This window comes from Staurois parvus, unplaced genomic scaffold (genome assembly GCF_062004578.1).
Source record: "Staurois parvus isolate SC_StPar_1 unplaced genomic scaffold, SC_StPar_1.0 ptg000210l, whole genome shotgun sequence".
Classification (NCBI taxonomy): domain Eukaryota; kingdom Metazoa; phylum Chordata; class Amphibia; order Anura; family Ranidae; genus Staurois; species Staurois parvus.
This window is the reverse complement of record NW_028318006.1, coordinates 1,346,740-1,369,880: the sequence shown is the minus strand read 5'-3', so window position 1 is coordinate 1,369,880 and position 23,141 is coordinate 1,346,740. Positions and strand designations below refer to the sequence as shown.

Here is a 23,141-nt window from a genome sequence, read left to right as displayed (position 1 = left end):
TTGGGAACCTTTAGTGAAGCAGAACTTTTGTAGCCTTCCATAGATATGTGCCTAGCCATAATCCAATCTCTGAGCTCTGCAGGCCCTTTGACCTCATGACTTTTGCTCTGATACATTATGCATTGTCAGCTGTGAGGCCTTTTATAGGTTGGTGTGTGCCTTTCCAAATCATGTCCAGTCAATTTAATTTTACTGCAGGTGGACTCCAATCAAGGTGTAGAAACATATTTACAACAATCAAGAGAAATGGGAGGCACCTAAGCTAAATTTCAACTATTGTTGCAAAGGGTCTGAATACTTACTCCAATACTTTATATTTTGTTTTTTCCTTTTTCATAAGTTTACAAATCTTTTTCTAAAATTATGTTTTTATTATCATTATGGGGTACTGAGTGTAGATTGATAAAAAAAAGAATTTACACAACTGTAGTTTCAGCCTGCAACATAAGAATATTGAAAGCAAGTGAAGGATATCTAAATACTTTGTGAATGCATTGTATGTCCATATGCACAGAATCTTATGGCTAAAAGTCTGTACAGTTGAGGCTGCCTGTAAAAGATGCTGCTTTTTTATGCCGTTTGAAGGAGGCACTTTGGTGAGGCACTTGACAAGCTCATAAGATAGATGGTAGAAGGAAAAGTTCCTCTTCTACAATCGAAGGCTCCAAACCCCTTCCCCCTCAGGGGCTTCTACCTCTAAAGTTTGCCCCATCACTGTCACCAGGCTTCATCTTTAACCACCTCAATACCACTATACATTCATATACATCCCTGTATTAAGGTGGTGCATACCAGTATCATGACTACAGCCTGGTAGGGGTCGAAAAAAGGTTCACCCCCACCTTTCTTGGGCTCTCCCATTCCCTGGAGAGCTCAGGATCAATGTGTCAGGTCGCATCAGCTGCACTAGACAGGGTGAGAAGAACTTCCACTGGTTCCTCTCCCTCTGTTATGTCAGAATTGGGAACTGGTGGGGATTTTGTAACTTCCAGTTTTGGTTTATTTAGAAGCAGTTACCAGCTTGTAAAGTAGCCAATCAAACCAGTGCAAATCATGCACCTATGACAAACAAATCCCTTGACAGAGTACAATATTTGGAGTAAAGTGGTGGCCAATACTACAGAGGAAAAAGATTTGGAAGATTACTCATTTCACCATCAGCAGAAAGGAGGTCCTCATTCCCCTATATAAATCTTTAGTTAGACTTCCTTTACAAAACTGTTCTGTTCTGGAGAACTCGCTTATAAAAAGATATTGGTAAGCTAGAATGAGTAATGGGCAACAAAAATGGTGAAAGGTCTGAGGGATAAAACGTATCAGGAGATGCTTCAGTCTGGAGGAAAGAAGAGAAATGGAAGACATTAATTGAAACCTTTAAATATATCAAGCCAAGATCAAGAACATGGGAACATGACTTCAAACTAGCAGGAGAAAAGTTCAAAATTAATCATAGAAAGTGTTTTACCGAGAGGGTAATAGATTCTTGGAATAGACTTCCAGCAGAAGTAGTCCGTCACTAGTAAGTGGATTCAGACATGCTTGGAACAAACACTGATCTATACTCTGGTAAAAAAAAAAAGTAAAAAATTAATTAAACAAAATGGGGCAGATTTGATGGACCACTTGGTCATTTTTTTTTATTGCCGTCACTCTTCTATGGTTCTCTTCTTTTTGCTCAGTTCCATTCAAGGCCTCTTCTATACAACATTCTGTTATGCTGGTACTCACACTTTCCTTTCAATCGTCCTATACTTTCTTCTAGTCCAAGCAAGGAACTCCCTAGTTTGGATCCAGTCTAGCCTTTTTGGAGAATGTTGGCAGCAGATGTCAGCCTTTGTTGGAGTGTTCCAATCTTTCAAAGTTCAGGGATCTTGATCCCCAAGGGAAACAAAGCCCCCCCCATTAACATCATGGAACACGGAGCAATAAATTTGAGCTCTGTGCCTTTTTGGACCTCTCTTCTTCAGGGACACCTGGTCTGGGTGCAGTTGAACAATGCTACAGCAGTGGCCTACATCAATCACCAGGGAGATGCCCGGAATTGGGCAGCCTTAATGGAAGCAAGTGTAATTCTCTCTAGGGCAGAGAACTGCTGTTTTGCAATCTGTACTGTTCACATTCTGAGAGTGGACAATTTGGCATTCAGATATTGTCAGCTGTCACAGCCTGGAACAGGGGGTCACTGCATCCTGACATCTTCAGTCTCCTATTCCGGAAATGGGGGAATTCCAGATGTGGACTGCCTGTACTTTCAGGTTGAACACATAATTCCTGTTGTTGCTAGAACCAAAGCCCCTGGTCTTGAAGAACAGGGGGAACTCTTACTCTGTCATTTCCACCTTACTTAAAGCCAGAAAAGCCACTTTGAGAGAAATTTACTATCGTACCCAAAAATATTTTTTTCACCTGGTGTGAGCACAGGCCTTTTAACCCCAGAGGTTACTCTATCTCACATTTTGGCCTTCATTAGAACCAGGACGTTACTAAAATTTGGCCTTCAGTATTCATAGGGGTCAGGTCTTAGCCTCATCCATTCTATCCTGGAAACCTTTGGCTTCATCTTTCCTTGCTTAGAACCTTTATTTAAGAGTGGTTACTACAGGACAGAGAACCAAGTTGAGAACCCATGGAAGCTGGGATCTCTGCCTTGCAGAAACCACTCATTAAACCCATTAGGGAACTCCCCTTGGGTGATCTATCCTGCAAATCGGACTTCTTGGTGGCTATCTATCAGACATCTTTCCTAATTGGCAGCTGTGTTGTAAAGAGCCCTGTCTGATTTTTCGCAAGGATAAAATGGTCTTGCATCCAAAACCCTTCTTTCTACCTAAAGTGAGAGTATCCTTTCACCAAAGTGATGTCCTTGTCCTGCCTTTTTTGTGCCTTGCTCCATAGCACTCCAAAGAAACTGCCCTCCATTGTCTGGATGTGGTTAGAGCTGCCAGGGTCTGACAGCCACGGCGTGCATGTGGAAAATAGACACTTTGTATTGCTAACAGGTAAATGACAGCCTGCTTCTAAGTTCACTGTTGCTAGTGGGAAAAGACAACTCATTGCGAGGGCTTATGCTGTAAATAAAGTACACGTTTTTGTGCTTGCTCCACCAGATAAGTTGGGCTTTTCTGGGATTTCTGACATCAAGCATCTGTTGCCCAGCTTTGTAAGACCTAGTCTTTGGTTTATACGTTCTCCAATTTTTACCAGATCTTTTAGCTGCTCTCTAAATTGGGTCTTGTTCCTTGTTGGTTTTATAATAAATAAATAGATATATTCTGTTGGCACTGTTCTGTTTGCCTTTATTGACCACCTGTCTGTTTCATTGCCTGTGTTATGAATGTCCAGCCTATGTCTTGCTTTGTAGGATTAAGATAAACAGAATTTTGACTTGCCTGTAAATTCCATATTTTGGAGTACAGTACAGAGCAATAGGACCTTGTCCACTCCTTTTCTGTGTTATTCTGCATTAGGGACTGGGGACTCATGGAGTGGGGAGGCATTATAGGAGAATGCCTAGGGAGTGTGCCTAGCAAAGCTTTTGCCCGTGTCCAATCACCTGAAAGTACCAGCCTCTAAACCAGGGGTTCTCAACCAGGGTTTTGTGGAACCCTAGGGTTCCTTAAGAGGTTGCTAGGGGTTCCTTGAGCAATGACCAATTTCTTCCTCATAGATGGTTATAGGTATGATTGGGTAATTCTTCCCAATGACTACGAGAGTAAGGAGCATTCTACCCTCTGACCATAACACCAATGTATCATGAGTTGAAGCTATTGTAATTCTTAGCAGGGGTTTTCTGACACCAGAAAGTTATTTCAGCGGTTCCCCTGGGTGAGATTTACTAAATGTAGTGCACTCAGAATCTGATGCAGCTGTACATAGTAGCCAGTCAGTTTCTAACTTCAGCTTGTTCAAATAGGCTTTGCCAATAAAACCTAGAAGCTGGTTGTTTTCAGTGCAGAGCACCAGATTTTGCACACTCCAGTTTTAGTAAAACACCTCCTCTGTGTTGAAAAGGTTGAGAGGCTGCTCTAGACCAAGGTCTACCATTACCCAGCCTGTGTCCTGTACTACAAAAATACAGGTGAAGGCAAAGTAGTTTAAGCTTTAAAGTTAGCCTATCTGCATTGAATTAACATTTGACCATGGATCCATTTAAGTGCTTTTATTACTGTATATTTTTGTAGTCCTGTGTTGTGCTAACAATAATGTTTGTCCTTCTCTAGCCACATCTGCTAGTATAGATAGAAGTGCACCCTTGGAAATTGGACTTCAGAGATCCACGCAAGGTAAATACACAAGCCATTTCTTTGCATCTGCAGATATACTGAAACTTAAAATAATGTTTAAAGCATTCATTACATTGCTGTTCCAGTTAAAAGAGCTACAGAAGAAAGTTCAGCTGAAGCAAAGAAACCAAGGATAGAGGTGAGTTTGGTCTTGTTCTCTCCGATAAGTGCTGTTTGGTAATTGTATAGTATAGGTCTCTCTTACCTGGTTGAGTAGCAGTTATTCCATGGTAAGCTTCCTTTATGATAACTGGGAACTGAGAATACATCTTAATGAACAACAATGGCTTTGTAGAACACCAGTATCACCATGAAGAGGACTGGTTACTAAATGAAAAAATAGTTGTAAAAAAAAAAAAAAAAGCTTCATTTGTAGAAATAGGATAGGTTGCACCCCTTCTGCTCTCCAGCACAGGTGATGAGTACTCAAGGCATATCCTTGCCTGTATGGCAGTTGTCAAGCACAAGAGAAATGAGACTAAAGTGCACCATTCTGTGGCGGTTCAAGGTTCTTTTATGTACTTTGGACCTCATTCTCTACTCCTCTTAGACCCTCTCTAAGCCTTTGGGTTCTATTTGAGAGTTTGAGAAAGGTCTTTGTGCTGCTTGAAAGAATGCAAAAGGAGTAAATGTCATCATTCTGACTCTATTGCAGAAGCATTGCTCCCTGTTGAGGAAGGGGAGGAGATTGAAGTAGGTAAAAATATTTTTTGGCGGATGAGGATTACTCAAAACTGGAAGGTCAGTTGGCCATGATCTCTCCCAAGCTGGAGGAAATGGGTTTTGGTGGATGTGGCACACACTTAAAGTTGAAACGGCTGACTCTTCCAGGGCCTAAGGTCACGATTAAAGAGTCTCTAATAAAATACAAAAGGCGTACTTCTACTTTTCTTATCCACCTGCTTTGTTAGGCCATTGTTTTTTCCTATAAAGGTGAACTTAGACTTTAAAGGTCATGTTTTGGCTTTTGCTGTTTTTTTTTTGTTTTTTTTCCGGAAACCTCTAGCTACTCACCCTCTGGTGAAGACTTCTGTTTAGGGGGTACCTCACATAGCTTCCCTGATTAATCCCCAGTGCAGTGTTAATTTTGATGTCAAATCTTGATTTAGTTTTAGTCAGTCTTTTGACTAAAATGCCATTTTAGTTTTATTCAACTAAAATCTCCATTACTTTAAAATCGACTAAAATATTCAGCATCACAAACAAACGTACTGCTTTTTGACAAACAGAACAAACAAATACTAATGGCTGTAATGCCATTGCACATTTTACCTGAATGTATAAACTTTAACCGTTCTCTGTTAATAATGAAAACAAGTATTAAGTAACGTCTTTCTAAATCAAACTTGGTCATCTGAATTGAAACTTAATTTTATTTTCATTTAATTCTTGTCACTGAAAACATGCAACTGATGAAAACAATGATGAAAATATTTTGCGTGATCAAAATTAACGCTGCCTGGTGTAACTGTGGGATCTTAATCTGGTTTTGTTGGCTCTTTAGAAGCCTCTTTAAGCCCATTCAGGAAATTCCCCTGGCTGACTTGACTCATAGGGTGGCCTTTCTCCTGGCTACTGATTCTGCAAGTGGCTCTGTCTTGTAAAGAGCATTGCGGTGTTCCCCATAAGGACAAGGGGGTTTTGAGACCATAGCTTTTTTTTCCTTTTATAAGGTGGTCTTCTGATTTGAATCAGGACATCATCTTGCGTTCTCATTGTCTGACTCCGAAGCATCTGAAAGGAATTTTTATCCAGTGGATGTGGTGGGGAGTGCTGGTTACCTCTCGGCCACTGTTTCTATTTAAAACTTCGAAACTTAGACTTTTTGTCCCGCCAACGAGCCCTCGAAAGGGGTGCCCTGCGTCAAGTTCCACTATTGCTCGGTGGATTGGGCAGGTTAACACTAGCTTATGCCTTGATAGGGAAAGGTTCCTCTTTTCCTCTTACAGTTCACTTTTGTTGCCTTTCAGCATCAGACTTCTGTTTCACACACTCCAAGGTAAACTGAGTGAAATATTTCCTTTTAACATGATTATGGTGTTTATTTCATGGCATTAGGTTTACAGTTTTTGTCTTGCTGCTTCAATTTGCTCTTTAAAATTGGGTTTATGACATAGGTAACAAATTATCTGATGAATTGCTGGGCAATCTTCTGCACTTTTATAGAGAACTGTTACATTTAGCACTCGTGTTTAATTACACAATGCCCTTGCGTGTGATTTTATTCATGTGTCAGGTTGTATTGTAAGCAGTAGTTAAAGCTGAAGTTCAGCCAAAAAAAAAAAAAAACAAACAATTCTCTACAGCTTTAGTAACATTGTCTGTAAAGAACTATGTCCCATGTTGTGCAGGCAGATGAATCCTGTAGAAATCTTTTGTGCAGGGATGATGGTCCTCTTCTGGTTTTGTGAACTTCCGGCCCATCAGTAGTCAATGGTTTTGTGTAGTTCATGGTCCAATGTTAGTGTTTTTTCCCCCACCCCCCCAGAAAGTTGAATGATCAGGTACTTGAACATTGTTGGGTTGATTAACCATGTTTTGATTTAATAGTATATTTATAAATGTTGGTTCACCTGATAGACAGTTGTAGAATAAATAGAATAAATTTATTTTAATGTTAGTGATGTAGTTTTTAACCCTGTAATGTTTTCTTAGGATGAGGAACGTGTACGTCTAGACAAAGAGAGATTGGCTGCAAGATTGGAAGGCCATAAAGAAGGCATTGTGCAGACTGAACAAATTCGGTATGTTTGATAATCCTAGCTGTTTTGTGCTTTTAATTTTTCAGATTTTGATATGCAAGTTTTTTCTTTTTATGCAAGGGCATATGATTTTACTATTCTTTACTTTAAGACCGAATAGACACACTTGTTACCCTTCGGTTACGGCAGTGTCATCCAACAAAATAGCAGTGGTTGTTCTTAAAGTGAACCTGTCAATCAAAGCATGTACACTGACATTGGTATGGCTTAGGCAGTGTTTGCCCTTTTTTTTTCCTCTGTACTTTGCAGCCATTGATCCTTTTACACTGGGCCCTTTACTTTGCACCTTAAAGAGGAGCTTCAGTCCCTCCAAAAAAAATGTAAAAGTCAGCAGTTACAAATTCTGTAGCTGCTGACTTTTTAATAAAGGACACTTACCTGTCCAGGGATCCAGTGCTGTCCTCACCTGGGCCTGGTCTTCACTTATCTTCAGGTCCCCAGCATGGGCATGTTTACTAAGGGAAGCTGCGAGCTGTTTTGTGCTTTTGTGAATGGACCAACAAAAAAAAAGTTTCCAAAAGTGGGAGAGGAGGGAGGAGGCAGAAAAGCAGATCTTCCTCTTTTGGGTCAAGTTCCCCTTTTTAAGCTGCTTTTAAGCCCTTTTCTCTTTCAGCTGGCCTAAATGTATGTAAGGCTTTGTGTAGATCAAACGTTCAAGATCTATTTTTTTTTTTCCCAGTGGTCAAATAGCAGCAGTGCAGAGCCGGAAATACTTTACATTTTATGACCATGGCATTTCACCTCTTCTGGACCATTGAGGTCCTATTGGCAAGAAAAGTTTCTACTAGATGTGCAAATGTTATTGAAGATAGAGGTTTGGGTAATTTGTGCAAACAGCAAAAGGGGTTGTGGACTCCAGAATCATGGAAGCTTTTAATTAGTGTATGTGGTGTTGGTGGAAAACAAAACAAAATACCTTTCACCACTTTCTTCTCTCAAACCAAACAAAATCTGCTAACAGTCAGATTTGCAGTATGCCCTGTACCATCTCTTGTCCAAGGGAGTTGTCATTCCAGTTCCACTGTAGGACAGGCTCAAAGGATTCTATTCAAACTTGTTCTTGGTACCAAAACCTATTGGGGGTATTTGGTCTCTTTGACCTAAAAACCTTAAAAAAATCAAGTTCCTTCAACCAACCAAGCAGGGGACAAGGGGCTATCCACTGATTTATGTCCCGTAGAGGAGATGGGGATTTTGTCTTCTCCCAGTCAGAGCATGGAAAAGAGCTTTGTTCAGCCTCTGATCACATGGAGAGAGTGCGGATCAGTCTGCGATGATGAATAATAACGTGATGAACGTTGAGAGTGAGGCTTGGTTTAATTTTCTGAATGAAAACAAAAAAAACTTCCCTTCTGGAGTGGATGAAAAAGTGTAATATTAATCTTAGACAGGTTACGGGTCAGAGGAAATATGGTGGCCCTCTTGCAGACTGCATTGGAGAAGCTCCTCCACTTAGAACAGAGATATTTATCAACAATCTCTCTTCAAGAAATATAAGAAGATAAATTAATTTTACTTTTTCAGACTGCTGGAACATTGTAATTAGTTTTATCTTATGATGACTTTGCTAGTGGACAGATTATACAAGAGAAAGGCAAACACCTGAAAGACAGCATGTATTATATACACTCACTGGCCACTTTATTAGATTTACCTGTTCAATTGCTTGTTAACACAAATTTCTAATCAGAAAATCACATGGCAGCAATGCATTTAGGCAGCTAGACATGGTGAAGACAACTTGCTAAAGTTCAAGCTTAGCCTCAGAACGGGGAAGAAAGGGGATTTAAGTGGATTTGAACGTGGCATGGTTGTTGGTGCCAGAAGGGCTGGTGTTTGAAAAACTGCTAATCTACTGGGATTTTCACACACAACATCTCTAGTGTTTACAGAGTGGTCCAAAAAAGAGAAAATATCCAGTGAGCGGCAGTTGTATGGACAAAAATGCCTTGTTGATGTCAGAGGAGAATGAGAAGACTGGTTTAGTTGTGACATTCAGCTGGTAGAGTCAGAATTTGGTGTAAACAACATGAAAGTGTGGATCTATCCTGCCTTGTATCAACAGATCAGGTTGGCGGTAATGGTGTGAGCGATATTTTCTTGGAACTAGTAAGGTGTACCTAATAAAGTGGCCGGTGAGTGTACTTTGTATATCCAGGGGTGTGGGCTTGTTGCTGGGCTGTCTGGGGTGGGCTTCTGGCTGGCCTGGGTACCTGGCTGTTGATTAGCTTACTGTTAATTAGATCATTGTTAACTGTTAGCTGCTAGATTACTGTTTGATGAGATCACTGTTAGATGTTCTTTAGATGTACTGATATTACTGTTTACAGTTTGCTTTGTTTAGGATAATGTGGTGAAGCTCTTACCTGATTATGTGTGGTATAAATTCTGTGTGAGTTGACAGTAAAGAGCATTCCAGTTTGCACCTAAGCTAGTGTTGTCTAGTTTCTGAGTGCAATGCCTACCTATAATACCTTGGTCCTCTGCCCCAGCATCGAGGAAGCAGTTTTCTGATAGAAGTACCCAGGCGGGGTGCCAGGTGGTCCATCATATTTGGTGGTAGCGGTGGGATGCTTCCTGCAGTCTGGAACAGCCAAACCACTACCAGGATCTGAGATCTGGTTAGTAGTAAAGGAGAAGTACTGATGCCAGCTGCCATGGAAGATTTTGTAAGAAGGCTGCAAGAGATGCAAGTGCAGCACAGAGAACCAATGCCAACACAGGTCCTGCTGGCAAGGAATGACTCTGTCCACCGGCAACTCTGGAAGGAAGATCTAAACCGAGAGCAGCGCCACCAGGGATGAATTCTCTCTATCCAGGAAAGGTACTGGTTGCAGTACGAAGTGTGGGTGCTGTTATTAGGGGAACAACCGCACGAGGAGTGGACAGCTGATTTATGAAGGCTGGTCCAGGCAGAGATGCAACTGGATGGGTTACAGAGCCTTCCCCTGGCATGTAGCCCAAATGTGCCCTTGGACAACGGGCAACAGCCAGATGGAAGGCTTTGGCTACAGCAGCTTGGGGCTTTTGTACTGGATGCAGTCAGAGGACCCTGGCTTCAAGTGATATGGAGTGGCGTTTGGAGGAAATCATGGATTACAGAGATCAGATGCTGAACATCTCAGAAGTGTTCTGGGCATAGGAAGATTTGGAGCTTCTAGCCATTCAGGAATTTGAGCTGGAACAATCATTTGAAAGACTGTTCAACAAAGCTCAAAAGTATGCCCCAGCACCCATAGATGTTTTGAATTTTGAGTCATCCGCCAAAGCGTTCGCACTGCCAGCCTGTGTCTTAGTTTTTTAACAATTCCAGAGACTGGGGATTTATTAGAATTTTCTGCTGAGGAGGAACAACCCTGTGCGCCTACAGCATAAAAGCTGGCATAAAAGCAGAGCTCTGTTGACTTCTGCCTTCATCAGTCTGTGGCCCTGGAAGATTTGTGGGAGGCCACCAGATTTTCATTTTAGCTCCCAGCGGTACTGCTGGCATCAGGGAAGAGCACCACTCCTCTCTGCCCAGCACCAACAGCACTTCCTGAGTTCCAGGGAGCCAGGGCTAGCAGCCCTTCTCCCCAGCAGCAGACTGACGCGTCTCCTAACCCCAGCTGAAGCGCTGGCAGCGGGGCATCTCTGCCCATACACCATCCCAACAGAAGCACTGGCAACAGGACTGATGGTCCAGGACCTATGCCCCATACCTGTAGCCGTTCTGGTGGACCCGGGAGAAGATGCAGTCCTCATTCCCCAGTGGCAGATCCACGGTCCAGGAGAAGAGGTGGCTGTCCTCCCTCCCCAGCAGCAGATCCACAGTCTGGGAGAGTAGGTGGTTGTCTCCCCTCCCCAATGGCAGTGTAGGGACTCGGGAGATCAGGAAGTCATCCCTGCTGCATATCAGGAGTACAGGAGATAAAGCAACCTGCTAATCTCCCCAGGGGCAGATCCACAGTCTGGGAAAGCAGGTGCTTGTCCTTCATCCCCAACAGTTAAGATGTGAGATGAAGCGCTGGCAACAGGGGAAGATTGCCGCTGCCCTCTGTTTAGCACCTACTGTATCTTCACAGCTCCAGGCAAATGCTGGAAGCCGGACAGAGGGTCCACAACCTATGCTCAACAATTACTGACTACAACTCTTCCCTGTGGCCAAGAATGAAGATCATGTGGGATGACTATGCGGGTTCACTTTTCCCAACTAATGCATGCCCAGACCAGGTGGAGGTCTGGGACCTGGTTAGTCTGCTTTTGAGGGGGAAGAAATGTGACAGACACAACTAGGACAGGGGCTTTTGAAGGGGACTGCAGGCTAGCCTCTTGCCTAGTTTGTCGCAGGCCATTCACCCCAGCATTCTCAGCCTGATATGTCAGAGGTGGGGGATTCCAGACGTGAATATCCTGGTCTCCGGGTTCAACAACATGTTTATCTCTATTTGTGGCCAGTATCCTAGATTTCTGGCACTGGCATCAGATGCTGTGATAACTCTCTGGACTCAGTGCTGGCTAATGTGTGCCCTTCTGCCAGTGCAAATTCTGCTTTAACTGCTCTGCACAATAGAGCGAAATAAAGAAGAAACCAGCCGTTCTTATTGCACCAAACCGGCCCAGAAGAACCTGGAACTCACTTATTCGAGCCTCTAGGAGATGACCCCTGGCCTCTACAAAACTGGCCAGACCTATTTCAGGTTCCTCTTTTCTGTCCTGCTTCTCAGTCACTGGCTTTACTAACATGATTTTGACTATTCCACATTGCTAGAACTACCCTTACAATGTATCCTTTACTTCCTTGGAACCTCCATTTTTGTTCTTTCTGACCTGCAGAATCCACTTTGAACCCATCAGGCAACAATGTCACTTTTCTGACATCACTGGTGTTTAATTGCTGCTGAAGCTATGATTTTCAGTGCCCACTTAGTAAAGCTGTGCCAGAAAGAGCTTGATCCATATCACATAAAATCCTTTTTGCATTAGATAGGTTTAGTGAAGGTTTGTTAATATTGCCATCTACGATATTGGTCCCTTTCATATCCCCTTTTTTTCTTTTATTTTCTCTCTGCCAGTATAGTTCTATTCTGATTTTTGTGTCTGCTTTGTACTTTTCTAATTGCATACAGTTCTCAAACTGTTTTGGATTAAGTTTTTCCGTCTCCCTAATCCTTTAAGTTTATAATATAGAATATTTTTTGTACACGGCATACTCTTGTGATAATCAGTCCTCTTTTTAACTTTAAGGATTTTTTTTCAGTAGGGACACCTGTTGTGGTCTGAGAGGATTTCTTTTTCCTTTTTTATGGGTCAGGGCTTGAATTTAAATCTCCAAAGTGGGAGGCTTGACAAAAGTCTTTTAAAAAAAAAAATGGCATTAGATATGCTTTATGATTTCTGAGTTTCCAAAAAAATAACAATTGTTTTAAAAAAGTGTATAGTAGGTCATTGTACCAGATGTAAATGTGTAAATGTGTTTGGCACTCCCAGGTTTTATGGCAGAAGAACTATTCATCTTTAATTTTGGTACTCCAAGCATTGAACTGCTGTTTTAGATCAGAAACTTTGTCATTCAGGCTGTCAGATGAACTGATGGCATTTACTACATTTATAGTAGAATTCTAATATGACTTTAGTTTGTTTGGGCCAAGCTGATCCAAGTAAACTATTTTCATTTTGAAAACAATGAGAGTGCTGTGTAAGCTGCAATATACTGTAGTGGCATTATTTACACACATTAAGCAGCTCTATGTTCCGGCAGCAGTACGGGCAACTTCCTATCTATGAATATAAAAGAAAAAAAACTGCACTTGATTCACAAAATGCAAATGCTTTAGGGTGATTGGGAACCACATGTAAATGCATTGGGATGATTGGATACCCTTTTACCCCTGCAAAGGAAGGCAAAATCTGTATCTGGGAAACCCTTTACTTGATTTAATCCTTCTCACAATAAAGGGTTACTCCCACTTGCCAGATATATTTTGCTGTGGGGAAGATGTTTGCTGTGGCATACAGCATTACTAATTTGTTGCCATTCCCTTTGGCTTGTTCACTGCACCTTGTGTCTTTGCCAAGGTACTAGCTCATGTTCTCACTCTTCTTCCCTTTCAGGGCATCCCCATGATAGAATATCTAGCCAACCTTCTGAGGCAACCTTTAGCTCAGGCTCTGTCAGCCAATGGCTTGCAGACCTTACAGAGATTTGGGAGGATCCTAAAGTCAGCACTGGAACTGTGCCTCATCATTTTGGAGTATCTGAGCTTGGTCTTAAACATGGGCCCTGTCCAAGGTTTTTCTTCCCCTTGACAAACTCCATTATTTCTGTGCCAAAATTCGGACTGTGTAGTCCAGGAGCCACCCAACCCTTTGTTTTTCCATGATGGTCTTAGCCTAGATTTTTTCCCCTTTTCAAGGTAGTTCCATGTGCCCAGTTTCGCTCCACACTGTTGTAGCTCAACATTCTGTCAGCATGGAGCAAGAGGTTGCAGTCTCTGGATTGTCCCATTTGCCTGACCAGCAGGACCAAGCTTGCCGTGACATGGATGGTCACAAGTTCAGTGCTGAAATTGGGAAACCTTTCCTCCCAATGGTTTGGAAGGTACTCACAATGGATATCTGCCTATCAGGCTGGGGAGGGGACTCTTAGGGATCCTCTTAGTACTGGGGACTTGGTTATTGTAGGAAACTAGTCTAATCAATATTCTGGAAATCAGGATAGTTCTGTTATCACTTCAGTGCGGGACCTCATCTGAACATGATTCAGTTGTAAGGTTCTTCCGGTGGAACTTTTAGGCTCTGCTGACCACCTATGTAAACCTATTGTGTTTTTTTTTGGGCTTCCCATAAAATCCCTTTCTTGGGAGTACATTACGGGACACAGGTCCCACCACTCTGTACTTATGATCCACTCTTGCTATTGCTTTCTAACAAAACTGAGACATGCTGGGAGTTGCAGGGGTTATACTGATCTGACCTTACAGCTTTGTTTTGCTTGTGTCCGTGTCCAATTTCCTGAAAGCAGCAGCATAACCCAGTCTACCTGAATACACACCCTGTGCCCCATGTACTCAATGAAAAGAATTTGTTGGAAGTCAAAATCCTATTTTTAACTATTGAGCCTCGCATTTGGCACTACAGTAAATTCGAGTTTGTCCTGATTCACAAACTGCAGGGTTGGAGGGATGTTAGGCAGGCAAATGGTCACACAATTACCCAGGTAAGGGAGGTACAGTAATTACCATAATGGAATAGCTCTTTTGCTGGCTTGGAGTACTCTGAATCTCATTCTGCTAGCAATAGGTGTGTTCTGTCACTAGTATCAGGGCCACCCATCTAGCATGGCCCTTAGGCTGTCTTTGTATTGGTAGTTTTACTTCTGTTTTCCTTGTCATTTTAAAGGGTATTTCACTTCTGCAGCCGAAGGGAGGTAACATCTGTTTTATATTTGGAACATATTCCAATTCACATCAAATTAGTTTAAATATTTAAAAATTGTCGTTTATAATTTTAGATGATCTTTCTCAACAATTCCAGCACTGAAAACTCCTACTAAAACTATACATGGATGTCTGTCTAGCCCTTTTTTGAAGTGGTTGTAAACTTCAGACATGAAATCTGAAAAAAGCATACAGTATATTTCTATAGTGTTTACTTGTTTCTCCCCAGAGCACTAAGTGTCATTTCTCGCTGCTGTCTAGTTTCTCTGTTATCAGCATGAGTCACATCTGCCGACTTTTCCAGACACCAGGAGCTAAAAATGTGACCGGGGAGCAAGTGCCAGCCCTGTTCCTTTTGTGCTGTGAGAAGAGGGGTGTCCCTTTCCTCCAATTAGCTGTTGGAGCTCTTGTACAGTGCGTGACTGCAGCTCCCTGCCTCCTGCTTTTTGAGTCTGTAAAAAACACTTTTCATCTCTTGAGTTTTACAAGGATGTACAGGACAAATGGCTGCAAATAAACAGGTATCACTTTTGTAGGAGTATTTGTTTTCACCTCTGTGTATCAGCGAGGCCGGTCACTTCACTGGGCATAGATAAGGTTTACAACCACTTTAAAGCCCCATTCTAGACTCAAAATAACAGCACAGCTATCGGCAACATTACACTGTGGGTGAGTTTTACTAAAACTGCTGCACTTAGAATCTGGTGCAGCTGTGCACGTTAGCCAATCAGCTTCTAACTTAAAGGATAAGTTCACCTTTGGGACTACATGTTCCCACTGTTGCAGCCTCTCCCCGATCTGCCACCCCTAGTGACAGCAAGCTGGGGATCTTCTCCCTTCACTCGCTGTCGCAATTAAAAAAAAACAAAAAAAAAACAAAAATGGGTGTAAGGGGTTCCGCTTGCTGCCCGGCTGGGTCATTTATTCACAGAGTTCTGTGAATGGGAAAATTACAGCTACTGTCAGACGCAAAGGCTGATGGCTTGTAGTTTTAAGTGAACTGCCAAAGCGCTGGTGAGTGCCCTAGGTAGTTTATTGATGGTTCCTGTCATTGTGTAACTGCCAACCATATGAGCAGACGCCTTACATTAACAGTCTGCAGGAGCCATGCATTGCATCCGCGATCTGCTAATTGCTGGTGCCATGCTTTACAGACTCTTAAAAATAAATACACGTTTTTTTTAACCTGCAAAAAGATGTGCAATTATTAGAATTACTTTTTTTTTTTTTAAAGGTGAACTTATCCTTTAAACTTGTTCAGTTAAGCTTTGGCAATAAAACCTGGAAGCTTGTTGGTTTCTGTGCAGAGCCGCACTAAATTTTGCACTCTCCAGTTTTAGAAAATAACCCCCTTTGAGTGCAGGTCTCTTACAAATGGTGCTATCAAATGTACAGTTAGGTCCATATATATTTGGACACAGGCACAATTTTCATTCTTTGGGCTTTGTATGCCACCAGAATAAATTGAAAAGAACAAATCTGAATTAATTTGAAGTGCAGACGTTCAGCTTTAATTCAAGGGGTTGAACATAAATGTCAAGTACACATTTTTAGGAACTGCAACCATTTTTATACACTGTCCCTCCATTTTCAGGGGCTCAAATGTAATTGGACAAATTTATAATCATAAATTAAATGTTCACTTTTAATATTTTGTTGAGAATCCTTTACTGGCAATGACTGCCTGAAGTCTGGCACCTATGGACATTGCCAAGGACTGCTTTGCCAGGCTCTAACTGCAGCCGTCTTCAGTTGTTCTTTGTGGGTCTTTCTTCCTTTTTAGTTTTGCCTTCAGCAAGTGAAATGCATTCTCAGTTGGGTTGAGATCAGGTAATTGACTCTTGCAATTGCCATTGCAGAATATTCCACTTCTTTTCCTTCAAAAGCTGCTGGGTTGCTTTTGCAGTTTGTTTTGAATAAATGTCCATCTGTTCTGTGAATTGCCGTCCAATCAACTTTGTTGCATTTGGCTGAATTTGGGCTGACCGTATCTCTCTAAACACTGCAGAATTCATCCGGCTGCTTCTGTCTCCTGTCACATAATCAGTAAACACCAACAACCCAGTGCCACTGGACGCCATGCATGCCCATGCCATCACACTGCCTCCACTATGTTTTACAGATGACGTTGTGTGCTTTGGATCATGAGCTGTTCCAAGCCTTGTCCACACTTTTTTTTTTTTTTTTTTTTTTTTCTTCCCGTCATTCTGGTACACGTTAATCTCTCATCCGTCCAATGAATGCTTTTCCAGAACTGGTATGGCTTTTTTTGATGTTTTTTGGCAAAGTCTAATCTAGCTTTTCTCTTCTTCAGGCTTATGAATGGTTTGCACCTTGTGGTGAACCCTCTGTATTTGCTCTCGTAAAGTCTTCTCTTGATTTGTAGACTTTGACAATGATACGCCCACCTCCTGGAGAGTGTCCTTCGCTTGTCTGGATGTTGTGAATGGGTTTTTCTTCACCATAGAAAGGATCCTGTGATTATCCACTATTGTCTTCCGTGGACGTCCATGCCTTTTTTATGTTGCTGAGCTCACCAGTGCGTTCTTCTTTCCTCAGAATGTACCAAACTCTTGATTTGGCAACCCCTAATGTTGCTGCTATCTCTATGATGGATTTGTTTAGTTTTTGAAGCCTTACAATGGCCTGTTTCACTTGCATGGACAGCTCCTTTGAACGCATGATGTAGGTTCACAGCAATAGATTTCAAATACAAATACCACACTTAGAATCAACTCCAGACCTTTTACCTGCTTAATTGATGAAGAAATAATGGAGTAGCCCACACCTGGCCATGAAACTGCTTTTGATTCAATTGTCCAATTACTTTTGGCCCATTCAAAAAGACAAGATGACTACTCTTAAGAGCTGTAATTCCTAAACCCTTCCTTCAGCTTGGAGGTACATAACCTCAAAATAAACCTGAAAGTGTGCACTTTCAGCCCATATCCATTATATAACTATAGCTGGAATATGTTTTGGTCCGTACCTGGGAAAAAAACTAAAATTGTTCCTCTGTCCAAATATATATGGACCTAACTGTATATAATATACTTATAGCAATTTTCTCCCTGGGGACTCAAAGCACTCACCTTTGTGTTGAAGTCTTTGAAGAGAAGGATTTGTCAGGCGTTTCTATAAGCGTGAGTGAAAAGATGTGTATTGAGTAGCACATGGATATGGCATATAGACAGGCCAACATTCCTGGATTCTCCCTGCGCATTCACATACCTTCCTTTTATTTTCTGTTTTTTTTTTTTTTTTGTTTTTTTAGATCACTTTCAGAAGCCATGTCAGTTGAAAAAATTGCAGCCATCAAAGCCAAAATTATGGCAAAAAGAAAAACAACAATCAAAACAGATTTGGACGATGACATCACAGCATTAAAACAGAGAAGTTTTGTAGATGCAGAAGTGGATGTTACAAGGGACATTGTCAGCAGAGAGAGAGTATGGAGAACAAGAACAACTATTTTACAGAGTACAGGAAAAGTGAGTTTAACTTGGCACATGCATTCTGCCACTTATTGGATGCCTAATTTACAAACCTAATTAAAATTAACCTGAGATTAACATTTTATGTTTTCATTTTGAAAGACCAACCAACAAACATGTCAGCCACTTTTAGTTACAAATTACATTTAAAATTAGTAGAATCAGCTGGATAGATATAATCTAATAAAACAACAATAAAAACAAAGCAACATGTTGGTATATGTAAGAGGACCTGAACTAAAACTCCCTTAGCAGCAACCTGGCTTCCTTATCATTCTTTTATGTTAGCCAAAAAAACCCTTTAATATCACTTGAAGGCTGCTGACACAATCTGTTATGTCAAATTACATTTTCTGTTAACTTGTAAATATATGCATTTATTACAACACTTTCACAAATGCAATTATTCTTTTCGCACCATTTTTACACAGTGAATTCATGTTATTTATTTTTTATAATTCTAAAAAATTATGCATTATTTATCAATTAGAACAGGTGTGGGCTTCTCCTTGGTCGCCTTGCTGTGTAGCAAAAGTCATGGCGACGAGGATGTCCTATTCAGACATACCCCAATTGTTTGGTGAGTTGCCATCCAGCAGGTATTTTAATCGTTGGCCCTATGAAGTTACCTCTGAAGCTATTGCCACTAAATATTAACTGTAGGTCTATTGTGAGCCAGAAAACTACACTCCACATCGCCTGTACAGTGCACACTACACGCCAGCAGAGTGTTGTGCTGTTATTTTTATGTGCCATGCCTCTACACTTGCCGGTCATGTGTAAAACTAGTCATCAAAATTGGGTTGAATGCTGACGTGACTGGTCCACGACCATGGCCACATTTATCTTCCCTGGCGTATTCTGTCATGGACAGTAATTTAGGCCTCTCCCACACTGCAGCTTGAAAAACCTCAGTACAGCGGGGTTTTTTTTTTTTCTGATCTAAAATGCAGCCCATTGTTTACATTGTTTACAAGTAAACAAGCATTGTGAATTCTTGAATTAAAAAAATAAATAAAATAGAAATATCTGCATTACTGGTCAGTATTTGGCGCCAGTTTGCGCAAATATGAGCATAATTACTAATGGGTTTTGCGTAGGAGTATGTTGTATGCGTGAATGTGCATATACGCATAAATACTTGTGAATATGCACAAAATGAACGTCTGAAATTACATCCAAAAATGCTGACACACCAATATCAGTATCTTTGTGCAAGAGGCCTTACTGTTATGACTGTGATTATTTAAAATTATAGACATTTTCTTAAAACCCCATTTACATATTTGAACACTCCTGAGGGCAGGACAACTTTTTAAAATGTTATTTTTAAAATAAGTATGCTTATGCTGTTCCTAAAGCGTGCAGAAGCATTGTACTGTGAATGTACTGTCTAATGGAAAGTGTAGTTTACAAACTTAAGTCCAAACTTAGCCTTACAGAAAAACAAACCTGTTGCTTTGTGATCTACTCTATACTAAAAATGGCTTTAGACATGCTTTTTAAATCTCCACCAATTGTTGGTTCTAAAAATTGTTTTACTCCTTTTTTTCAGAATTTTGCAAAAAATATATTTGCAATTCTTCAGAATGTGAAAGCAAGAGAAGAAGGGCGTGCACCTGAGCAAAGGCCTGTTCAGACAACAGCACCCGCTGTAAGTTGTGCAGAATAAATCTATTTATTTTATATTTTTTAGGTCCTCCTTTTTATATACTGTCCTAGTCTTTACATCTGTGCTAGAAGGCAGAAAGTTTTGCCTGTTTGAATCAATACTTGCATACCTGAACTCAGCAGAATATGCCTGTTATTTAGAAATTGGAAATGGATTCCTTCACAGTCTTTTTCTGCACATACATGTTTCTGTGGTTGTGTGTAGACATTTTTGTTCATTTGAATGTAAATTATTAACTCTTTGATTTACTTATTTTATAGGACCCTACATTGAGAAATAAACAACCAGCTCCACAAATTTACAATAGGTACGATCAGGAAAGATTCAAAGGAAAAGAAGGTAAGTTCTGGCTTGAAATAATAATTTCCTGCTTACTTATCTGTGACAGTGGTCATACAATAATAAAAGCTTTCATTCGTTTTGGATATGGGGGTTGAGTAAAAACACAGTTGCATGTAAATTAACAGCCCACAGCTTTCATCACTTCTTGGTCTGAGTGATGAAACTGTCAAAATTGAGGCTGAATTTGATTAACCACTTGCACTCCAGAGGATTTACCCCAGTCCTGACCAGGGGGCTGCGTTATTTTAACTGGCAGTTGCGGTGTCATGCAACGCTGCACCCAAATGAAATTTATGTCCTTTTTTTTCCCCCCTCACAAATGGAGCTTTCTTTCGGTGGTATTTGATCGCTTCTGCAATTTTTTTTTTTTTTTGCACTGTAAACAAAAAAGACTGACAATGTTGAATAAACCCCCCAATATTTTTGACTTTTTGCCATAAAACATATCCAGTAATTACCTGTTATTTGAAAAACTGTTCAAAGAACTATTGGAATATAAAAAAAATCCCAATACATGCAAGTTAATTGGTTTACGTGAAAGTTTACAAATGGTATATATACTGGAAATCTTTTTTAATACTAGTAATGGCATCGATCAGCGACTTATTGAGGGACTGTGGCGGGCATTCTGACATTCTGCGTAGGGGGCGTTACTGACTACCACTGACATCCCCAGTGTCACTAATCGCTAATAAAAAGCACTGACACTACTAATGACACTGTGCAGGAACGGGTTAGCATCTGGGGAGATCAAAGGGTTACCTGTGTGATGTTTTACTAACTGTGCTGTGTGTGTTTTACTTTGTAAGTATGCTGCTTTGTATTGCTCTGCTATGCAGAGCAATACAAAGCAGCATTCTGGTGCTGACAGATGAGATCTGTATTGTTTACATACAGACCTCTCCCCTGCCAGTGTTCCTCGGGGATCACTGGGTACCGGCGGGGAATCTCTGGCTGGGACCCGGTGATCGACAGCTGTAGCCGTGGTGCGGGTAGGACGGCACGTGCCCCCTACCCGGAAATGCAAAATCGCACATATATATAATGTGATTTTATGCAGCTCAGAAGTACTGCTACAGGGCGGTCAGGAAGCGGTTAAATGTACATATTAAAACAAATGAATGTGCCGCGCTGATAGCATAAATCAATACATGTAAATATACAAACAAAAACGTGACTGATAGTCCCAATAGATGATAAAACCTAAAAATAAATGCAATTCTTCAAAAAAAAAAAAAAAAATTCAAAGAAGTGAAAAAACTTCCTGCTGGTGATTGCACCCAAAATCCCTGTGCTGTAAATCTTCAATACATGTGAATCACCACAGTGAACATAGACTTCAAGGCGGACTCTCACCTTCTCGCATGGACCTGTATGTGAACACAGATCAAACAAACCATCTCCCTCATTAGTGGGGGTAACACATAACTTGCTTCTCTGTGCACTTTTCCCCTTATGAATCACCACTGGACCTTCACAAATGGCACCCGATTTCAGTACAGCCAACTCTGTGGATAAAGCTCGACAACCACAAAGTAGACCATTGTGCAGTAGGCTTCTTTAAAAGGCATATATTTATTAAAGCATATGAACTCACTTGATAAAAGTGTTAAACCGCATGAAACCACGGTCAGAATCAAACCGTGGAGAGCAAGACCCTGCCTGTCAGAATGATGTAGGAGCGCTGACGTCACCTGGCTTCTCCCCTCGCGTATCGTCACACACCACTTGACTTCATCAGAGGTAGCTGCCTCTGATGAAGTCACGAGGTGTGTGACGATACGTGTGGGAGCTACCTGTGATGAAGTCATGTGCTGTGTGACAAAACGCATGGGGAGTCACCCTAGTGCCAGTTTGGTGTTGTGTGTGGTTTTTTTTTTTTTTTTGTCCCCTGTTGTGGTCAAAACCTGCATATTTTTAACAAAGGTTCAGTGTATTAGTTTTCTTGCAGTTCATGCTCAGCCAAAGATCCCGTCACCTACACTTTTTGAGTATAGCAGAGCTCTTTCTATTTACTTCTTTAAGCAATAGAGGAATTATAGGGGTATTCAATTTCTCATACACCTCCTTACCTTGTTGTTCCTCTGTACTTTTTTCATGTTCCTTCTGCATTGGAGAATCTAGAACTAGTATTTTATATGGCTACAGTGCAGTCATCTAGTTCTTGGAGATGTGTCTATAGACATCCTCCCAGAACCCTGTTCCCCGAGCGCCACTGGGGTGCACAGCTTGGACACAGCTGATCACAGATCAAGGTAAAAGGCTAGTCACAGAAACCCTTTACCATGTGATCAACTGTGTCCAATCACAAGTGATCACATGTAAACAAATGCCAGTTATCAGCATTTCCTTTCCTCACGCGATGTCACTGTGTGATTAACCACTTGCCTACCAGGCACTTATACCCCCTTATTTACATGGCCAATTTTCAGATTTCAGCGCTGCCACACTTTGATTGACAATTGCGCGGTCATGCAACATTGTACCCATATGAAATTTTGATCATTTTTTTCTCACAAATAGAGCTTTCTTTTGGTGGTATTTAATCGCCACTGGGCGCTTTACTTTTTGCGCTATAAATAAAAAAACGTGCAAAAAATTTGAAAAAAAAAAGTTTCTTTGTTTCTATTATAAAATTTTTCAAACAGGTATTTTTTCTCCTTCACTGATGTGCGTTGATGAGGCGGCACTGATGGGCACTGATAGACGGCACTGATAGGCAGCACTAAAGGGCACTGATAGGCAGCACTAATCAGGTGGCACGGATAGGCGGCACTGATAGACAGCACTAATGAGGTGTCACGGATAGGCGGCACTAATATGCAGCACTGATAGGCGGCACTGAGGTGACACTGATGATGGGTACTGATAGATGGCACTGACTGGCATCACTGCTGGGCACTGACTGGCACAACCCCTGGGCACTGACTGGTGGCACTGACTGGCAGCACTGACTGGCGGCACTGGTGGGTGGCACTGGTGGGTGGCACTGGTGGGCACAGGTGGGTGGCACTGCAGAGTGGCACAGGTGGGTGGCACTGCAGAGTGGCACAGGTGGGTGGAGCTAGTGGACGCACTGCTGGGCACAGGTGGGCGGAACTTGCGGGTGGCACTGCTGGGCACCGATCATCAGGGCACTGATCATCAGTGCCCTGATGATCGGTGCCGATCCC

At 41.5% G+C, this 23,141-nt stretch overlaps 1 protein-coding gene across 1 annotated transcript in view; it reads left to right on the top strand.

Annotated features, from left to right (window-relative positions):
- CDC73 (cell division cycle 73) overlaps nt 1–23,141 on the top strand; it is a 147,859-nt gene that overhangs the window by 27,984 nt on the left and 96,734 nt on the right. The window contains exons 4-9 of the mRNA XM_089678815.1: nt 4,221–4,283; nt 4,370–4,422; nt 6,939–7,027; nt 17,735–17,951; nt 19,510–19,608; nt 19,887–19,965. Of these exons, the coding sequence (XP_089534941.1) occupies nt 4,221–4,283; nt 4,370–4,422; nt 6,939–7,027; nt 17,735–17,951; nt 19,510–19,608; nt 19,887–19,965 (600 nt within the window). The remainder of the gene's footprint in view (nt 1–4,220; nt 4,284–4,369; nt 4,423–6,938; nt 7,028–17,734; nt 17,952–19,509; nt 19,609–19,886; nt 19,966–23,141) is intronic.